Below are 18270 nucleotides of genomic sequence, written 5' to 3'. Positions count from 1 at the left end.
AACAATTGTTATTAACACATTCCTGCAAGATGTGAGAAATCTGCTGTAAAATAGCAGCCGGGAATCTTAACCAAAACCCCAGGAAGAATTAATAGACCTTTGAACTTGAGTATAACCTTTTATTTATATGGCACTTACTCTGCTATGTTGTTGAGAACAATACGCACTCTTCTCAATTGACCTCTGCCTGACCTACTTTCTAGAGTAATGGGCATTCTCCATTCCTGCTGCCCACTCAGGGTTTCCACTCGTGGCTACTGGCCTCTCTAGCCTGCTCAGCTACCTCTGTTCCCACTAATTCTCACCAAGATCATCGTGTGCATTCCCAAATCTGCTTAGGCCAATTATATTTGTTATTACAATTATTGCATGAACTGATGAAATACGAATGGAAAAAGAGAGATGTGATTATTTCTACAAAACCTATGTTGAATACTGTGGAGAACTCAATAAAAGCGAGTAGCTTTAAAAAAAAAAAATGCCATCGACCTAAACGTTGGATAAGACAAGTGGAAAATAACCAAGAAAGCTTTAAAAAGATTGGAGCTTTAAAAAGAAAGCTTTAAAAAGCTCTAAAAAGAAATGGAGGAGAGTCGCCTATGTAAGAATATTCAGAACTCTATGCAATGAACGCATAATCAAAGATGAGGCCTCGGTCTTATGTCAAAAGTTTGGCAAGTGATTGTGCATTTATAGATGAAAATTAAACACGTTTGTATGATTTCCTGCTTAACCAGCCTTTCCCCTTAACCAGCCAGCTGCCAATGGGGCTCCTGTTAGGAAACGGCTCCTACTCAGTTATTCACGTCTCCTGCTATTTTGTGGGTTCCCTGCAGACAGAGCCCACACTCTGCTCTTCTGTACTCCCTGCACCTAGCACAGTAGAAGGCACATGGAAGGGGCTTAATCAAGTTTGGTTAAGTGGTTTCATAAAACATGTAAGGAACACAAAAACATGGCACAAAATCAGGGGTTAGTCTCCCTAGTGTTTTGCCCTGTAGTGACTGAACATCCACTAAATGCCAGAATCTCTTGCCAAATAGCTATCATTTGCTACCTCTCTCTTCCAAGTAGCTTAAACCAACTTTAAAGTGGCCGCGAGCATCCTGACAGCATCTGCTTTTGGTTGTGGTTGCACCTAATTCACAAACTCAGTGCTCCTTTCACATAACACTTCAATGTCCACCTCCCTCCTCTAACGGGACAGATCCATTCATTCATCCACAGACTTTTACCGAGGACATGCCAAGGAATGCGGTGCTGAGAATAAAAGGTAAATAAGCCATCCTTCCTGCACAAGGCGTGGACCGTAGAGTTGGCAAATCAGTGAGTACACGTGAGAAGAGCTAAGTGGAAGTCTGTGCCCTGGAGGGCAAAGGGGACAAGAGCCAGTCGAGGACAGACTTGGGGAGTCTACGAGGGTCTTAAGAAGGTATTTCCTGACATACCCTAATAACCTAGGGATCAGTTATTTTCAGGAACATATTACTTTTAGGAGAGCTACTGTTTCTCATAGCTGAGTCATTGAAAGGGCTGCCATAGTGATGAAGGGATGACAATCTCAAAACCACGGAACAGTCAAAGTCAGGAAAGCTAAGGACAAAGGGTTCCATTTTACTCACTTTCCACCAACCTACAATTCACTCAGCCTTACACTGGCTTTCCGTGAAAGAAATTAATTGGCTGGTTTAGAAGTAATCATGGCTGAGCCATCTTAAAAAAAAACTATTTGGGTCAAGGAGCATCATTTGGCTCTAAATATCCATGGCCTCCCCACTAGCTACTGTTAATTTCATATTTAAATGGGGTTAGAACTGTCTGGAAATAGCATTTATGTTCTCAAATTTTCCATCTGTTTAAGAAGAATAAGCACGGTAGGAGGGGAAAGAGGTATGAGAAAGGATTTTGTTCTCACGGCCTCCAATCCCATTGATGGAAATAAAGAATGCAGTACACTGGCACGATAACACAGCAGATTATATGCCACGTGAGCAAGCGTTTGGAGGTGCTCAGAGCAGAGGTGACAGAGGTCCCTTTCTGCAAATATTAAGACTGTATTTAGTCTTAAAGAATATTTGACAATGCAGAGAAGAGGAAAAGGACGCTCTCTAAAAAGGAAGTACAAGACATACTGTAGGGCAGCAACTTCTGGAACTATAGAGCTCATGGGTCATTGACCTTTCAAAACTATTTAGGGACACTAATAGTAGGGACTGACATTAAGCAACTTTTCTGTTGTCAAATTCCAACACTTAAAAAACAACTGCTGTAATTAATTCATTCTAAACTGCACTTTTAAAAAGTTAGGATTGCATCTTACAGACATTGGCATCTTCTAATCGGTTGCCGGGGGCCCAGCAGTCTTGGTGCTATTATACCTCCTGCATAACTTTTACACCTTAACCGATTTAATTTGCTTATAGTTGCCTTTTTATGTATGCACAAGAGTAATGGAAAGTAAATAAGTCTAAAAAGGCTCTTTTAATACACATTAAATACAAAATTGTGATAAAAAAGCAGTGTGTTACAGTCTAATTGACAGTATTGTTTCTTGTAATTAGCACAGAATGGTGTATCTTGTAACTAATGGCCTCTAGATTTGATGAAATATCATCCATTACCACCATCATTCCATAAGTAAAAGCATTTTAGCACCCCACATCAAGGAGGGACACAGAATCGGCCTAAAGAATAAAAATACCTCCTGCTATTCTCCCTTGCTCATTGTACTCTACTCACACTGACTTCCCAGTGGGCTCCGTGCCAGGTATGAGATTCTGTACTATTTACAAGCCTGTGACTATTTCACGGATGCCGGGACATGCAACTCCTGGGCCAGAGGCAAAGGACTTTATTACTCTTGGCAAAAGCAGGAGTCAGAGCTTCACGTTAGCGCTCGTTCTCTGTGTCCCCCAAACTCCACGGAGGTACAACATGTGAGCCTAGACAAGCACATGCACTGCAGTGGGCCACGTTACAGGAAAGGAACACTGACCTTGAGGAATCTGCTGCATTCTAGTGAGCAGTGAACAAGCCAGCTCCGCCTTGGGGGAAGTGTCTCATCCGTCAGTGTCGCTCACTACAAACACAATATGTAGCTGGGTAGACAGCGGTCAGGGCTCTGCGTTCCTGGCACACCCAGCAAGTGTGTGTGAGATGCTCAGGGCCCATAGCAGATTGCCTCTCCCCAAAGCCTCCTGGCCAATCCTTTAACCCATCAGGCCTGCTCTTGCCTCCTGCCTTTGCAGTGGCTGTTGCCCTGTCCTAGGAAACTCTTCCCCAGAGTTTAGCATGGCTCTTCAAGTCTTTGCTCAAATGACTGCCCTATTCTAACTTGTTTCCTCACTCCTGCCTCACCCTATTTTATTTTGCCACAGCACTTATCACCTTCTAGTATACGACACAATGTGCTTATTAATTAACATTTATTGTCCAACCCTCCCCCCCCTTTCCCCTGGGCCTATAAAACTCCACAGTTGATAGCAGGCAGAATTCTAAGATGGCCCCAGTGCACACACCTTGTGGACTCCCTCCCCCAGAGTGAGGGTACAACCTGTAAATACGATGGGCTATCACTCCCATGGTTATGTCATGTCATACAGCGAAGGGGATCTTGCAGATATAACTGAAGTCAGTTGACTTTGAGTTAATAGAAAAGGAGATTTTACCGGTGGGCTTGACCTAAACACAGCATCCATCCAAATCTAAGTCTAGAGGTCAGAGACAGAGGAAGTGAGAGATTCCAAGGGAGAGAAGGCCTACAAAAGGGCAGCTGGCCTCTGGAAGCCCATACCCACCCCAGTGAAGTAGATGAATTCTGCCAGCACCGTGAATAAGCATGAAAGAGAATGCTGAGCCTCCGATGAGACAGCAGACCCAGTGGAGAGAGAGACCCTGAGCGGAGAATCCAGAGAACCAAACCCAGACCTGTGATCTAGAGAAGTTAGGAAAACATCAACGGGTGTTGGTTCAAGCCACTGAATTTGTGGTCACTTGTTCTGTTACACAGCAACAGTGTGTAAACAACAGTGTGGGGGGCACTGGCCAATTTTGTTCACCGATGATCCCTAAAACTTAGAACATGCCTAGCATATAACAGGCACTCGATAAATATTTACTGAAAGAATTTAAATGGAATTAACTTAGCTTCAGGAAAAATCTCACTACATCGCCTTATTATTCATATGTTGTTTCAAACTTACAAAAACTTCATACTTTTTATAGATAAACATTTACTGAACTAGAGCCACGGTTCTGTTCAGAGACAAGCTGTTGAGGGTAAACAAAGGCTTTATCTTGACTCTGAGCTGTCCCGGGCTACAAAGGGTTCTGTGGCTTTCAGATAAGCTCCATGTTTCAAGTCCCAACAACCTGCAGGCAAACCCATTGTCCTCATTGCTCTAGTTTTCCTAAACACACACTTCAAAAACAAAAAATAAAGCTGCCATAAGAAAGTTTAAGCTTACAATATAAACAGACTCAGTAGAGGTCATTTCTGCTGTACAAATGACCTCTGATTTTAAAACAGTATCTATGTCAACGGTCCTCAAATATCTACCTTGCATAAAGACATATTCCACTCTGTGAAAGTGGTCCAGTCCATGTACTCATTCAGTAAACGTATATTAAGCACCTACTATGTGTTAGATGCTGAGGATCCAGTGAAAAGGATTCAATAGATCTACTGTCTTACAGGGACTATCTTACACCAGTTCATACCTGTAAACACACACACACACACACACACACACACACACACACACACACACACAAGTGCAGAGGTGCGGTGCAAGGTCAGGAAGGGGGCTCTGACGGGAACTGTGATCTCGGAGAAGGCCTGAGCGTGAGCGTTAGCCAGACAGAGGAAGTAACAGCAATAACCCGAGGAATGAGGAAAAGATTGTCTTCTGGCTTGTTAGGCATCGATGAATAGAAATGTAGGGCACTTATTCAGTGGCTGCCCCTCAGAAGTTGTTCAGAATAACCCAACTCCCTGCTCAGATGTACTGCTCAAGTCCCAAGTAGAGCTCAGAAGAACCCTGTTCATACCCAGGAGTTGAAGAGGGCCACACTGAATGCAGAGGTTTTAATTTGTAAGAAACATGGGGCACCTGGGTGGCTCAGTCAGTTGAGCGTCCGACTTCCGCTCAGGTCATGATCTCACGGTTCGTAGGTTCGGGCCCCGCGTCAGGCTCTGTGCTGACAAGCTCAGAGCCTGGAGCCTGCTTCAGATTCTGTGTCTCCCTCTCTCTCTGCCCTCCCCCCCTTTAAAAATAATATTTAAAAAATTGTAAGAAACACAGTGCCCTACGCAGTGTAAAAGCTCAAACAGTAGGGACTATGTATATTTGTTTACTGATGTTTACACCCCCTGAGGGTGCTTGAAGGCATCTAGGTAACATTCCTGCTCCATTAACTACTCAGCACGTGTGAACTGAAGCACCCACCCCAGTGCTGGGGGCTGGCACAGGGATGCTCCACGGTGAACCGTGTGCAGCCTTACACACACCTGACATACAGGATATGTGTTTATTGTCTGTCTCTTCCCCCTAGAATGGAGGCCCCATGAGGACAGGACCTTATGCCTGTTTTGTTCACTGTTATATTCCTGGCTCTCAGAACAACACCTGGCATCGAGGGCACTCAATAAAACTTTGTTAAGTGAGTGAATGGTCTTTGACCAACGCTCCTTTCGTGTTGTGTTTTGTATTTTTACCTCTGGAGCCAAGTGGTGGATGAAGGCAGAAGAGATGTTGTATTCAGGCATCCACAGGAAGGGAATTGCTTCCTTAAAGCTTCTCCCCCTCTGCTTTGGCTGTTTGCTTGGCCACGGTGCGTGGCTGTTCGCCGCCTCTCTGTAAGAGGACCGGACAGCCCACCTGTTGCCCCAGCGCATGTAAGGACTCTCAAAGGCAGGATATCCATTCCTCGTCACCATGTTATCGGGACTGCTGTGCCAACAAGACCGTGAGCTCAGAACGATCGTGAGAAACAGGCCACATCCTAGCAGGGCTCCGACGGTGATGGCGTGGTGGACCCTGTGTCTCGCCCTTTTCTCTGGCTCAGGAGAACAGCGTGCTCTGTACCTGGGCGGCTCCGTCACCTGGGCCCCAGACTTAAGACCCTGCCCACTCACAGCCAACGTGCATTGTGAGACATACATGTGTATTACTGGAGGCCACAATCTAGGAGTTATTAGCATACCAATCATTAACTATTTGAGATGGTAAGAATCAAGGACAGGTAGGAAAACTTGAGCAAACTTGGAAAAGTCGTCTACGAAAACTCACTGGAGAAGTAAAGTCAATGTCTCAAATGACCATTTAAGTAAACGGGAAAACGAGTCTGTTTACGACACCTAATTTATGCACGGTTCCCAGGAACGTATCCCTTATAGATGTCTACGTGACTACACTTTATTAAAACCCTGGAAGCACATTAGAAAGTCAAACCTTGAAACGAACTGAAGAAGGTTACGATGTTGGGATGCTTCATCTTTGCCAGGAGAACGACTTCTTTCGTTGATGCTTCTTTTTCTTGGGTGGGCATCTAAAGTGTATTAAGAGAGAATAGTCTGTAGAGATAATTTGCTTTCGAGAACATGCTTTCTGCTCACTGTCATCTGAAATTCTTCAGAATTTCACTGGCTCCTAATTCCACTTCTGAAACTGATCGACAGTGGCAGGAAACGACATCCCGAGAATTAGAGCAGATCTGTATCTAACCAATAGTTTATGACAATTGTAAACAAGAAAATAAATATTTCTGGTGAAGGTGTGCTGTCTTAAAGGTTCAGTTGTGGGGCGCCTGAGAGGCTCAGTCGGTTGAGAGTCCTACTTCAGCTCAGGTCATGACCTCACGGTTCATGGGTTCGAGCCCCGCGTCGGGCTCAGTGCTGACCGCTCAGAGCCTGGAGCCTGCTTCAGGTTCTGTGTCTCCCTCTCTCTCTGCCCCTCCCCTGCTCGTGCTCTGTCTCTTTCCATCTCAAAAATAAATAAACATTAAAAAAAAAAAAGGTTCAGTTGCATTGGTGGCATTGTGTTAATTATTCAGGCATCTAGAGGAAACTTATTGGAATATTTATCTTTCTGCAGCAATGACATTCTTTATAAAAATGCAATGTTCCAGCAGCAATCGCTACTGAGAAGAATCAAATGAAATCTTAAGAAGAAGGTCATACATCACATCAATCAGACCAGTAAAATTCTATGTTAAGATGACAACATTTTTCACTTGCAAATAAAAACTGTCTCTTGTGACTTCATTTCTGATTTGATGTACTTTCTTACTATTCAATATATCATCTACTGACCAGTATTTTTCAATGGTGTTGGTGTCAGTGGCAGCGGCCACCCTTTGCTTTCACCTCTACTTCCTCCTTCTCACATTTTGCCATCATTTCCACCCTGTCATTTCCACCCTGGCTTCTGGCCTCTGCAGGTCCCCGGGTCCTCTCCACTGCTCCCTCTGTAATGTTCTTCGACACTGGCCCACACTTGATGTGGGAGTTCCCAAATTTCTCATCCTCATTGAGATTTAAGGATTTTGTAAAAATTAACGTTCTCGATCCCAGCCTGACTGCCTCCTGCCTGTGTGCCCTTCAGCAAGGCCTTTGAAGCTTCTCAGCTTCAGTTCCTTCCACCCCAATTAAACTGCACAGCTGGTGCAAATGAGCTTCAAAAACAAAAGGAACTGGGGCACCTGGGTGGCTCAGTCGGTTAAGCATCCGACTTCAGCACAGGTAATCCCGTGGTTCGTGGGTTCGAGCCCCGTGTTGGGCTCTGCACTGACAGCGTGAAGCCTGCTTGGGATTCTCTCTCACCCTCTCTCTCTGCCCCTTTCCCGCTCTCTCTCTCTCTCTCTCTCCCCCCCCCAAATAAATAAACATAAAAAAAAAAAGAAACTGAAGTATTCTTACCAGATTGATAGACTTGGCTACTCAACTACTTTAACTGCTATTTTTCAAAAGGACATTATACACAAAATCAAAAGGCAAATGCAGGTAGGTCACTGCATTTTGATGGTTAGGTAAAAATATTGGCAATGTATGTGACAAATAGTTCTGTAGTTATAATATATAAAGGAGTCCCGGCAAATTAACAAGAAAAGAAAGGCAAATCTGCCAATAGAAATAGGGGAAAATACACGAATGGGAAACTCACAAAAACTAAACAAAAATGACTGATAAAGAGAAAAGAAAATATTCAACCTCACTCCATAATCAAAAGAGCAAGGATGAAAACAAAACTTGGTATCATGCATGTCTCATCAAAAACATGGTCAAAGACAAAAAGAATTTTAGTACACGGGGTTATCCAAACAGCAGCAAAACTGCACTCGTAGACTTCTGGTGTTAAGTATATAAACTGTAAAATTTTTCTGGGAAGGAGGTGTTATAAGATGTACTAAGAAACTTTAAAAATGCTCCAGGGTCTGACTTAGTAATTCTTCCAGAAATTTATCCAAAGAAAATAATCAGAAACGTGCTTCAGCATTCTCCTATGACAACCTTCATCACCATGTTTTACTATTAGTTTTTTATTTTTTTAATTTTAGTTTTTAAGTTGATTTTGTTTATTTTGAGAGAGACAGAGACAGTGCGAGTGGGGGAGGGGCAGAGAGAGCAAGAGAGAGAGAGAGAATCCCAGGCAGGCTCTGCACTGTCAGCACAGAGCCCGATGAGGGGCTTGAACCCACAAAACCGCAAGATCATCACCTGAGCCGAAACCAAGAGTCCAACTCTCAACTGACTGAGCAGGCACTCTTATTATTAGTGTTTTAATTACTATCATAATACACACTTGTGATTTTAAAAAATATCTGAAGCCAGACAGAAGTGAGCACAATGGAAATGAAACTTCCCCTTGTCCACAACCCCACTCATTCCACGAATTCTTATGCCGTAGGAGTAATTGCTGTTAATTGCTAAACCTTTCTATAAATCTTTTAATTTTATTTTTTTAAGTTTATTTATTTTGACAGAGTACACAGGAGAGAGAGAGAGAGAGAGAGAGAGAGAGTATCCCAGGCAGTCTCCACAACATCAGTGCAGAGCCTGATGCAGGACTTGAACTCATAAACTGTGAGATCATGACCTGAGCAGAAACCAAGAGCCAGACACTTAACTGACTGAGCCACCCAGGCTAAACCTTTTTATTTAATGCACATATAGGTAAACACACATACATAGTCTGTTTAATAAAAATGACTCATAGTAGGGGAGCCTGGGTGGCTCAGTCAGATAAGCACGTGACTCTTGATTTTGGCGCAGGTCATGAGCTCATGGTTTGTGGGTTTGAGCCCCGCATCAGGTTCTGTGCTGACAGCTTGGAACCTGGAGCTTTCTTCGCACTGTGTGTCTCCCTCTCTCTCTGTACCCCATCCCCCTACTTGTGCTCTATGTCTCTCAAAAATAAATAAAAACATTTTTAAAAATAAAAAAAAAATAGCCCAGAGATGGGGTGCCTGGGTGGCTCAGTTGGTTAGGTGTCCAACTTTTGATTTCAGCTCAGGACGTGGTCTCTGGGTTTGTGAGTTTGAGCCCTGCATCAGGCTGTGCGCTGACAGCTCAGAGGCTGCTTGGGATTCTCTCTTTCCTTCTGTCTCCCCCAGCTCACACGTGCTCCCTCTCTCAAAATAAATAATCTCTAAAAAAGAAAAAATTAAAATAGCCTGGAGAGAAATTCACCATAATGTTAATAGTGATTAAGAGAAAGGTTATAAATGATTTTTATTTTCCCCTAAATGGTCTTAATTTCCCCTTTGCTTCTTTTCAAAAATTTCTACAATGAACATTTTTATTTTATAATCAAGAAAATATACAACACATATTTGGAAGCAAGAATCAAAAGAATAATGCGGCTGGCCGGCTCAGTTAATAGAGCATGCGACTCTTGATCTCAGGGTTGATCTCAGGAGTTCAAGCCCCACCTTGGGTATAGAGCTTACTTAAAAAAAAAAAAAAAAAAAAAAAAAAAAAAAAAAAAAAAAAAGAATCAAAATAATATGCTTGGTAATAGTAGGATGATAAGAGAAAAAAATACTAGATTTTTGGTACCTATAAGAAAATGAGCTGGGGTGCCTGGGTGGCGCAGTCGGTTAAGTGTCCGACTTCGGCCAGGTCACGATCTCGCGGTCCGTGAGTTCGAGCCCCGCGTCGGGCTCTGGGCTGATGGCTCAGAGCCTGGAGCCTGTTTCCGATTCTGTGTCTCCCTCTCTCTCTGCCCCTCCCCCATTCATGCTCTGTCTCTCTCTGTCCCCAAAATAAATAAAACGTTGAAAAAAAAAATTAAAAAAAAAAAAAGAAAATGAGCAATTCACGTTCTGGTGTTTAGAGTTTACTGCGTGGAGAGGCATTGGAGATGTGAAAAGAAACATAGATTTCTTTAGCTGAGAAGTGATGAAAAACTACATTAGGGTAGAAAAGGGAGAAAGAAGTAATACGTGTTAATACTGGGACACAGGCATTGCTAGGCAAATTTAATAACAGAAAGACACATGAAAAAGCAAGACGGACGAGGCCTAACATAACATTCTCCTTAGTGATGGATGGATACCGGGGTGGTTCATGAGAAAAAGGATGAAAGAAAATCAGTTCTGTATTAGAAAAATATGGTCAATTTTTTTATTATGTATACTAAAGAATGGGAGAGATGCTATGAACTGCATTAATATACATTGTTAAAGAGGGTTCACCTCCCAAATAGTTTCTTCTTTACTTAGAATTAAAATGGTGTTATAATCCCTAAGTATGTACCAGCTTAACAGTAGAATTAGAAGGCCTGAAAGTATCTATCAATTGAATTGTTTATGCAATAACAATGTACTGAACACCTACCAGTGCTGTGTGGAATACCAAGATGAATAAAGCCTGGATTCTGCCTGCACAGAAAACACAGTCTAATAAGGGGGAGAAGGCATAGACGCACACACAGACCAGCCAAAGCACATCAGAGTAGAAGGCAATCAGCACATAACAACATGATGGATAAAAATCTATGGAGTTTACAGAGAGAGATTATTTTGAGTCGGAAGGTCCTGGAAGGTTTCCTGGAGCTCAGCCCTAAACAAGTGGGATCTTGATGCTTGGAGATGGGCAAAGACTTTCTTGAAAGAAAGAGCCCCATGGGTGAGCACCGAGGCTAGGGTGCAAAGGGTTTGCATGCAGGGGAGGGATGCTGGACATGGAATGTGGGAACAAATCAGCGAGAGTGTCAAAACTAATCTGAAGAGTGAAAGAATATAAAAGTACAGTATAATCCCACATTCCACCTACATGATAGCAATCTAGGACATCTTCCTTTTACGTATGTGAATATATGGGTGTGTGTATAAATACTGAGACGGAGAGAGAGATAATATGTATTTTTACAAAGATTGCCTCATTGTGCACATACTGTTTTCCCAATTAGCAGAAGCCATGACATTTCTCATGTCAATATTTCACCTACAACATGATTTCTAAGAACTGCTTTGTTTTTCATAAATTATGTAACCAATCCCCAGCTGTTGGACATTTAAGTTGCTTTCTAACTGTACATCTCTGAAGATTTCCCTTTGAATAAACCCCCAGAAGCAGATGTACTGGATCCTAGGACGTATACTTTTTTCCTTTCCTTTTTGAAGGGACGCCCAGGTGGCTCAGTAGGTTAAGCAACCGACTTTGGCTTAGGTCATGATCTCATGGCCTGTGAGTTTGAGCCCCATGCCGGGTTCTATGCTGAAAGCTCAGAGCCTGAAGCCTGATTCAGATTCTGTGTCTTCGTCTTCCTCTCTGCCCCTCCCCTGCTCATACTCTGTCTCTCTCTCTCCCTCTCAAAAATAAATAACATTAAAAAAATTCAAAATGAAGACAGCTTTCCTGCTTATACAAATAATACAATTCACGGGGCACCTGGGTGGCTCAGTCGGTAGAGCATCTGACTTCAGCCTAGGTCATGATCTCCCTGTTCCCAACCAAGTTCGAGCCCTGTGTTGGGCTCTATGCTGACAGCTCAGAGCCTGGAGCCTGTTTTGGATTCTGTGTCTCCCTCTCTCTCTCTGCCCCTCCCCCACGCATGCCCCTCCCCTCTCAAAAACAAATAAACGTTAAAAAAATTTTAAAATTCTGACACTGCAGAAAGGAATGGTGGGGGTGAAATCCCATCACTCAGCAATAATCAGTTAGTGTGTGTGTATAACATTAACAGTACATACACACACACACACATACACACAAGTGCTGGTGGCCTGATTTTGTTTTCATCATCACAACATATTGCGGACCTATAATACAAACACAGCATGGATCCTTCCAAGGCTTTGGTACAGAGTTCTCTTCATTGTGATACCAATTTACCTTCCTCCCAGTAGAGGGAGACAGTGCCCACTTCCTCCACTTCCATATTCCTTCTAATCCTTCCCAAATGCATACGCAAAGAGTGAAATTGTTTGACTTCTATTTCTTAGTTTACTAAGGAGTAAGTATGATTACTTCTTCAGTTATGGGTTTTTTTTCTTTTTATTCATTTACAAAAGGCTAGCACCGTTAGGTCAATACTTGGCAAATATTTTTGGCATTCTGTCAACTTTGAATTTATTCGTGGTGGGTTTTGTCATACAGAAGTTTGATGTTTTTACGCAAAGATGACAATGCATCTAGCCATCTTTTCCTTTATGACTTCTGTCTACGGGAAGGTCTGTGGACATGACTGGAGCATTATCAAAATGTTGCTGGAGCCGTGACAAAGCTACTGGGTAACCCAGGGAATTGGTGAAAGGAATAAGACAAACTCGAGGGAGAGAAAGAGCCAACGGCATTTAGCAAGTAACTGGATGTGGAGAGAGAAAAAACTCAGAGATGACTCCTCAGTCTTGAGCCTCGGTATCGCAAGGACACTAATGTCATGAGCACAGTGTGGCACAGAGCAGATGAAATGCAGAACCAGGGTGCTGGAAGGTGTCAGCATCGGCGAGAGAGTTGTAAGTGTGGCCTGCGACCTGGTGAGGTCTGCAGTGAGGCGATGGCCCAGGGAAAGAGAAGAGTGTCAGCCAAGAACAGACGGTTGGGACAGACAGAGGATGAGGAAACAGGGAGGCCTGAGAAGGAGCAGTCAGATAAACGAGAGAGTGTGAGCAGAACAATGTTGCAGAAGGAAGCTCTGACAGGCCTCTAGAATAATAGGACACTTGTAGAAGTATGCTACCGGAGCCATGAAAAGGGACTTATATTGGTAAATAAAGCATTCTCCCTGAGGCTAACCATCTACACCAGAGCTTTCTTTCGTTTATTTATTTTGAGAGAGAGAGAGAGAGAGAGAGAGAGAGAGAGAGAGAGAGAGAAAGCATGAGTCAAGGAGAGGCAGAGAGAGGGGGAGAGAATCCCAAGCAGGCTCCACACTGTCAACGCAGAGCCCGACGCAGGGCTCGAACCCACTAACTGTGAGATCATGACCTGAGCCGAAGTCAGATGCTGAACTGACTGAGCCACTCAGGCGCCCCTGAGTTTTATACAGCAAACTTACATCTGAGCTTTCACAGAAGTTTGGGAAGTCCTTTTTTCTTTGCAACTTTTAAGAAAGTTGTGGTAAAGTATATAGAACATAAATATATACCATTTTAAATGAGAAATTCAGTGGCATTAAGTACGCTCACACTGTGCAACTTATGAAGTCCATTTTGCACACATCTGGGGATTTTGCTTTTGTTTTTTTTTTTTTAAGATTTTATTTTTAAGTAATCGCTACACCCAACGTGGGGCTCGAACTTATAACAGTCACATGCTTTACCGATTGAGCAACTGAGCCAGCCAGAAGCCCCATTTTGCAGACATTTTGTATGGAAGGTCTTCTGCTACCCTCAATCATAAATCCTCCAGAAGACAACCAACAACACTTGCCTTAAAATTAATTCTAGCATGCGATGGGCATTGTTGTCCCAACATTTGAAATGCACACATCACTAGAGAGGGTGACACAAATGCTGAGAGGAATTCCACAAAAATGATTCCTTTTCAATGAAATATATTTCATTAGTCTCCAAAATCGTTAAGCTAACAAAAGTACATTGTTTTCCTCCATTCATTCAATGCATTCAATAAATGTTTTTGAGCGCCTATCATGTGCCAGGCACTGTCCTACATGCTGAAGGAGACAGACCATAAACGCATGAAGAAATAAGTGAGCAAAGTAATTCCTGATTATAAATGCCATTCAGGGGCGCCTGGGTGGCTCAGTCGGTTGAGCGTCCAACTTCGGCTCAGGTCATGATCTCGCTGTCCGTGAGTTCGAGCCCCGCGTCGGGCTCTGTGCTGACAGCTCAGAGCCTGGAGCCTGCTTTGGGTTCTGTGTCTCCCTCTCTCTCTGACCCTCCGCCATTCATGCTCTGTTTCTCTCTGTCCCAAAAATAAATAAACATTAAAAAAAAATTTTTTTAATAAAAAAATAAAATAAATGCCATTCAGAAAATGGGGCAGTGTAATACGGAGCGATTGAGGGTGTGTTGCTACCTCAGTTGGCACGTTTAGAGAAAGAGTCTTTGTGGAGGGGACCTGATGATGGAGATACAGCCAGAGGAAGAGGACCACCCTGTGGCCAAACAGAAAAGTCAAGCAATAGAGCAGAAGAAATCTCACAGGCCTTGCAGGCCACCCTCAAGTGCCACAGGAGCCAGATGCTATAATCTTATTTTTCTTTTCCTCTTTTTCCCTCCCCTCCCCACTCCTCTCCTCTCCTTTCCTTTTTCTAATAAAATCATTGGTTGCTGTTTGGACCACGGATTTAGGAGTTTGAGTAAACCAGTTAACTGAGGCTTAAAGTTCATACTATGAAAACAAACAAGCAAAAAAAAAAAAATGTGTTTCCTTTTCATACCTAATTAAAAGCCAGTTGAATGTAATACTGAAAATGAACAGGAATGTGAACGTCTTCAATTTACCTTTGCAAAATCGATCTCCTTTATAACACAGTGCTTGCTATCCGATGTCCTTTTAGCCAAGAATGCTTTCCCGAAGGCACCTTCCCCAATGGACTTAATCACATCGTATTTATCCATTGTCTCGAATGCACGGTGGCTCCTGAAATCAGAGAGATGAAATTTTATCACACACTGTTCATAAAGTCACAAAATTGATCACTCAACGTAAAAGAACTTACTTTGCTAAAATTTTCCTACCAACCTCACCAAGACAGTCAAATAACTTTCCTTGTGGCCACAGGAGACAACCAAAGTCAAACTGCTTTTTGGTAGAATCTCAGGTCAGACTCAGCTTTGATACAGCGTAGTCACTTAATCTTGGGGAAGATTACTTAATCTTGGGGAAGTCACTTAATCTCTGAAAACTTCACTTTCCCAATTCCTAAAATGGAAATAACAATTCCCATATGTGCAAGATTGTTCTGAGAATCAAAGATACACCACCTCGGGTCTTGGCATCCCTATAAAGCAGGAATGTCTTTAAGGCTCGCGCAGTTTTACAGTTCGGCCCTTCTCACCGGGGACGTGCTGCCCCCTAGGGGACATCTTGGGAATTTGTGGATGTTTTCCTGTTCTCGGCAGAGTTGGAGAAGCACTCTGGCATTTAGAAGTGGCTTGGGCCTCAGATACTAATGTCCTGCGATGCGAGGAACAGTCCTGAAGTTAAAGGATTATCCTGCGGCCTTACAACCTTAGCAAATCCCCACACACATTCAGGTGCGTGGAAAAATCCGTTTATAATTACCTGCGGCTAGAACCAAATTCCATTTTACATGTAAATACAGATTTTTTTTTCTTTTGCAGTTTTTAACAAACACTGAATTTTCGAGGAATGCAACTGCGTGTAAATCAAGGCTTGACTGCACTTTTTGTTTAGAAAATTACCAAGAACCGTGCACCGGTGGGGAAAATCACGCCCCCGCTGGCCGCGCTCCTCCTGGTAGCCGAAACCTGCGGCAGTCACCGTCAGGTGCCTCCCTGCCCAGGTGCGGGCACTTGGCTACTTCACGACGTCTCCAAGTGTGGACTAACCCAAGCATTTGCAGACTGAAATGCAGACTTTGTTGTAAACGGTTCCCTTGCGTTTCCTCTTTATACTGCAATTAGGGCATCATGCCCACTTTTAAAACTTGCGTGAGCAGGCAGGTTATGTTTTCGAATCTTGCACATATGTGTCAGGGTAGGAAGGGGGACAACTGCGTGGGTGGCATGGGGCTGGGAACCAGCTCCGCTGCCAGGGGAGGCCTGAGACACCCGAGGATCGGGTTTTGAGGAAGGTGGCTGGGGATCGGAACTCGAGGGCACCAGCCCCGTACCTGAGAGACGGCGACGGCGACCCACCGCCCAGACAGCACCAGTGGGTGGAAGCCCCCAGCTCTCGGGACAAGCCTTCTCCCTTAGAAGCACCCCGGCAGGCGGCCGCCGGGGGGGGGGGGGGGGGGGGGGGCGGCCGAGCTTGCGCAGAGTTTGCGCGCTGGCGGGAGCGCGGCGTGTCGCACGTTGCCACGGAGACTGACGCGGGCCCAGGACGTCGGACGGCTCCCCTGCAGACCCTATCTACCCCGCAGAGGCTCATCCCTTTCCCCGCGGCTCCCGGAGCTCCGGGGACATCCCGGGATTAGGATCCGGGGCGTCCCGCCCGTAGCATACCTGTTCAGCCGATTCCGCAGGTTGGGAAGCGTCCCGGGGGAATCTGGGTCCCCGGACCGCCCCGCTTCCGGACCGCCGGGGCGGAGCCGCCCGGGAAAACGCAGGCGGGGCTCCGGGAGCAAGCCGCGAGAGGAGGGGTCTACGCAGTCCACCCAGAAGTTGGGTCCAGGGCCAGGGAGTTTGGAGTTACTTTGTCGTAGGTCGAGACTTCAGTGCCTATCCCAGCACGCAAGCACACCGCGCCTCTTTCTTGCGTACCACATGGTTTGCGGTTTTTGATATTTATCTCTGTTTGCAACAACCCATCAAGGTTGTGGTCTCCCAGTTTTAAGAATCCGCTAAACTGAGGCAAGGAGAGTTTTTTGTGCAAGGTCTCAAATACTGTCAAGAGATGGAGACTGTTTTGTCTACAGCTGGCGGCCTCCATGCGGGTTCTTTTACAAAACTGGATGCCGCCCTGAGGCCTGCAAACAGGCCCCCTCCTCCTCCTCCCCATTCCCCACTCCCAATTGCACACCAAGCTGCTGTCTAAAACGTTTCATTACATGTCTAAGTAGTTGAAAAGGATGTAATTTCCAGCAATTATAAATACTGACACAAGTAAGACATATCCAAAGGAATCTAAAAACTACAGCAATTTGAAACCAACAATCATTCTTTTTTTTTAAGTAAGCTTCTTTTGAGAATCACAAAGTGTACATCATTTCTCTCTCCTTAAACTCATATCCCCATAGGTAATGTTTTTCTGCTTCAAAGTTATATTGATCACCTTATCATATAAATGGAAATTTACATTTCCTGATCATAGGCTTTTATTTTTTTTATTGAATTATTAACATTACTAGTAGTATATAACTGGTAAAAATAAAATGAATCACACTGATAAATAATCATTAAACATTAAATTTGTTATGGAAATTCATCTCCTAAAGATGTCAATGGATTTTTCTCTTCCTCCCAATTAGTATCCACAGATGAGTGCTAACTTTTTGCTAGAATCGACAAGGTTCAACAATGATTCTCGTGTTTCTTTCATCCCTCCCGTCCTTCCTTTTTTCTTTCCCTCCGTCCTTTTTTCTTTCCTTTCTTCTTTCCTTCCTTCCTTCCTTCCTCCCAGCTGTAAGTATTAAGAAATCTCATTCATTTAAATAAATAATAGGAAGGTTTGTTAAAAGTGTACCTCAAAAGCAAAACTCTGTTGGGGCACCTGGGTGGCTCAGTCGGTTAGTGTCCAGACTTTGGCTCAGGTCATGATCTCATAGTTAATGAGTTCAGGCCCCACAGCACAGAGCCCACTTCAGATCCTCTGTCCCCCTCTCTCTTTGCCCCTCCCCTGCTCTCTCCCAAAAATAAAAAAAATTTTTTAAATAATAAAAGCAAACTCTGCAAACCATCTGACTTTTGAAAAGATTTGTCATCTAATCAAGACTCAGTCTCTCAATAACTATACATAATTCCAAGTTCCCTTTGTTTGGTGGTTTGGAAATATTTACACCCTGGGGCAATGCTAAAATTTGAGATGACTAAGAGGTACTGAATACTGTTATTTATGGAAGCTGAGTATCCGGAACTATCCTTAAAGTGACCCCCGCCTACCTTAATTCTTGAAAAGTTTTCAAGAGAGCGGCTAAAAAGGAGCTAACCTAAGTAACTCTGGGAAATGGTGTT

At 43.8% G+C, this 18270-nt stretch overlaps 1 protein-coding gene across 1 annotated transcript in view; it reads right to left on the bottom strand.

Annotated features, from left to right (window-relative positions):
- The window catches only part of NEK5 (NIMA related kinase 5), a 60119-nt gene extending 45069 nt beyond the window's left edge, over positions 1 to 15050 (bottom strand). Inside the window, exons 1-2 of the mRNA XM_043578103.1 lie at positions 14914 to 15050; positions 6453 to 6549 (exon numbers count right to left, since the gene is read on the bottom strand). Coding sequence (XP_043434038.1) covers positions 6453 to 6549; positions 14914 to 15030 — 214 coding nt within the window. The 5' untranslated portion in view covers positions 15031 to 15050. The remainder of the gene's footprint in view (positions 1 to 6452; positions 6550 to 14913) is intronic.
- Between the last annotated feature and the right edge of the window lie 3220 nt (positions 15051 to 18270).

This window comes from Prionailurus bengalensis, chromosome A1, assembly GCF_016509475.1.
Source record: "Prionailurus bengalensis isolate Pbe53 chromosome A1, Fcat_Pben_1.1_paternal_pri, whole genome shotgun sequence".
Lineage (NCBI taxonomy): Eukaryota > Metazoa > Chordata > Mammalia > Carnivora > Felidae > Prionailurus > Prionailurus bengalensis.
This window is presented reverse-complemented; position numbering and strand designations above follow the sequence as displayed.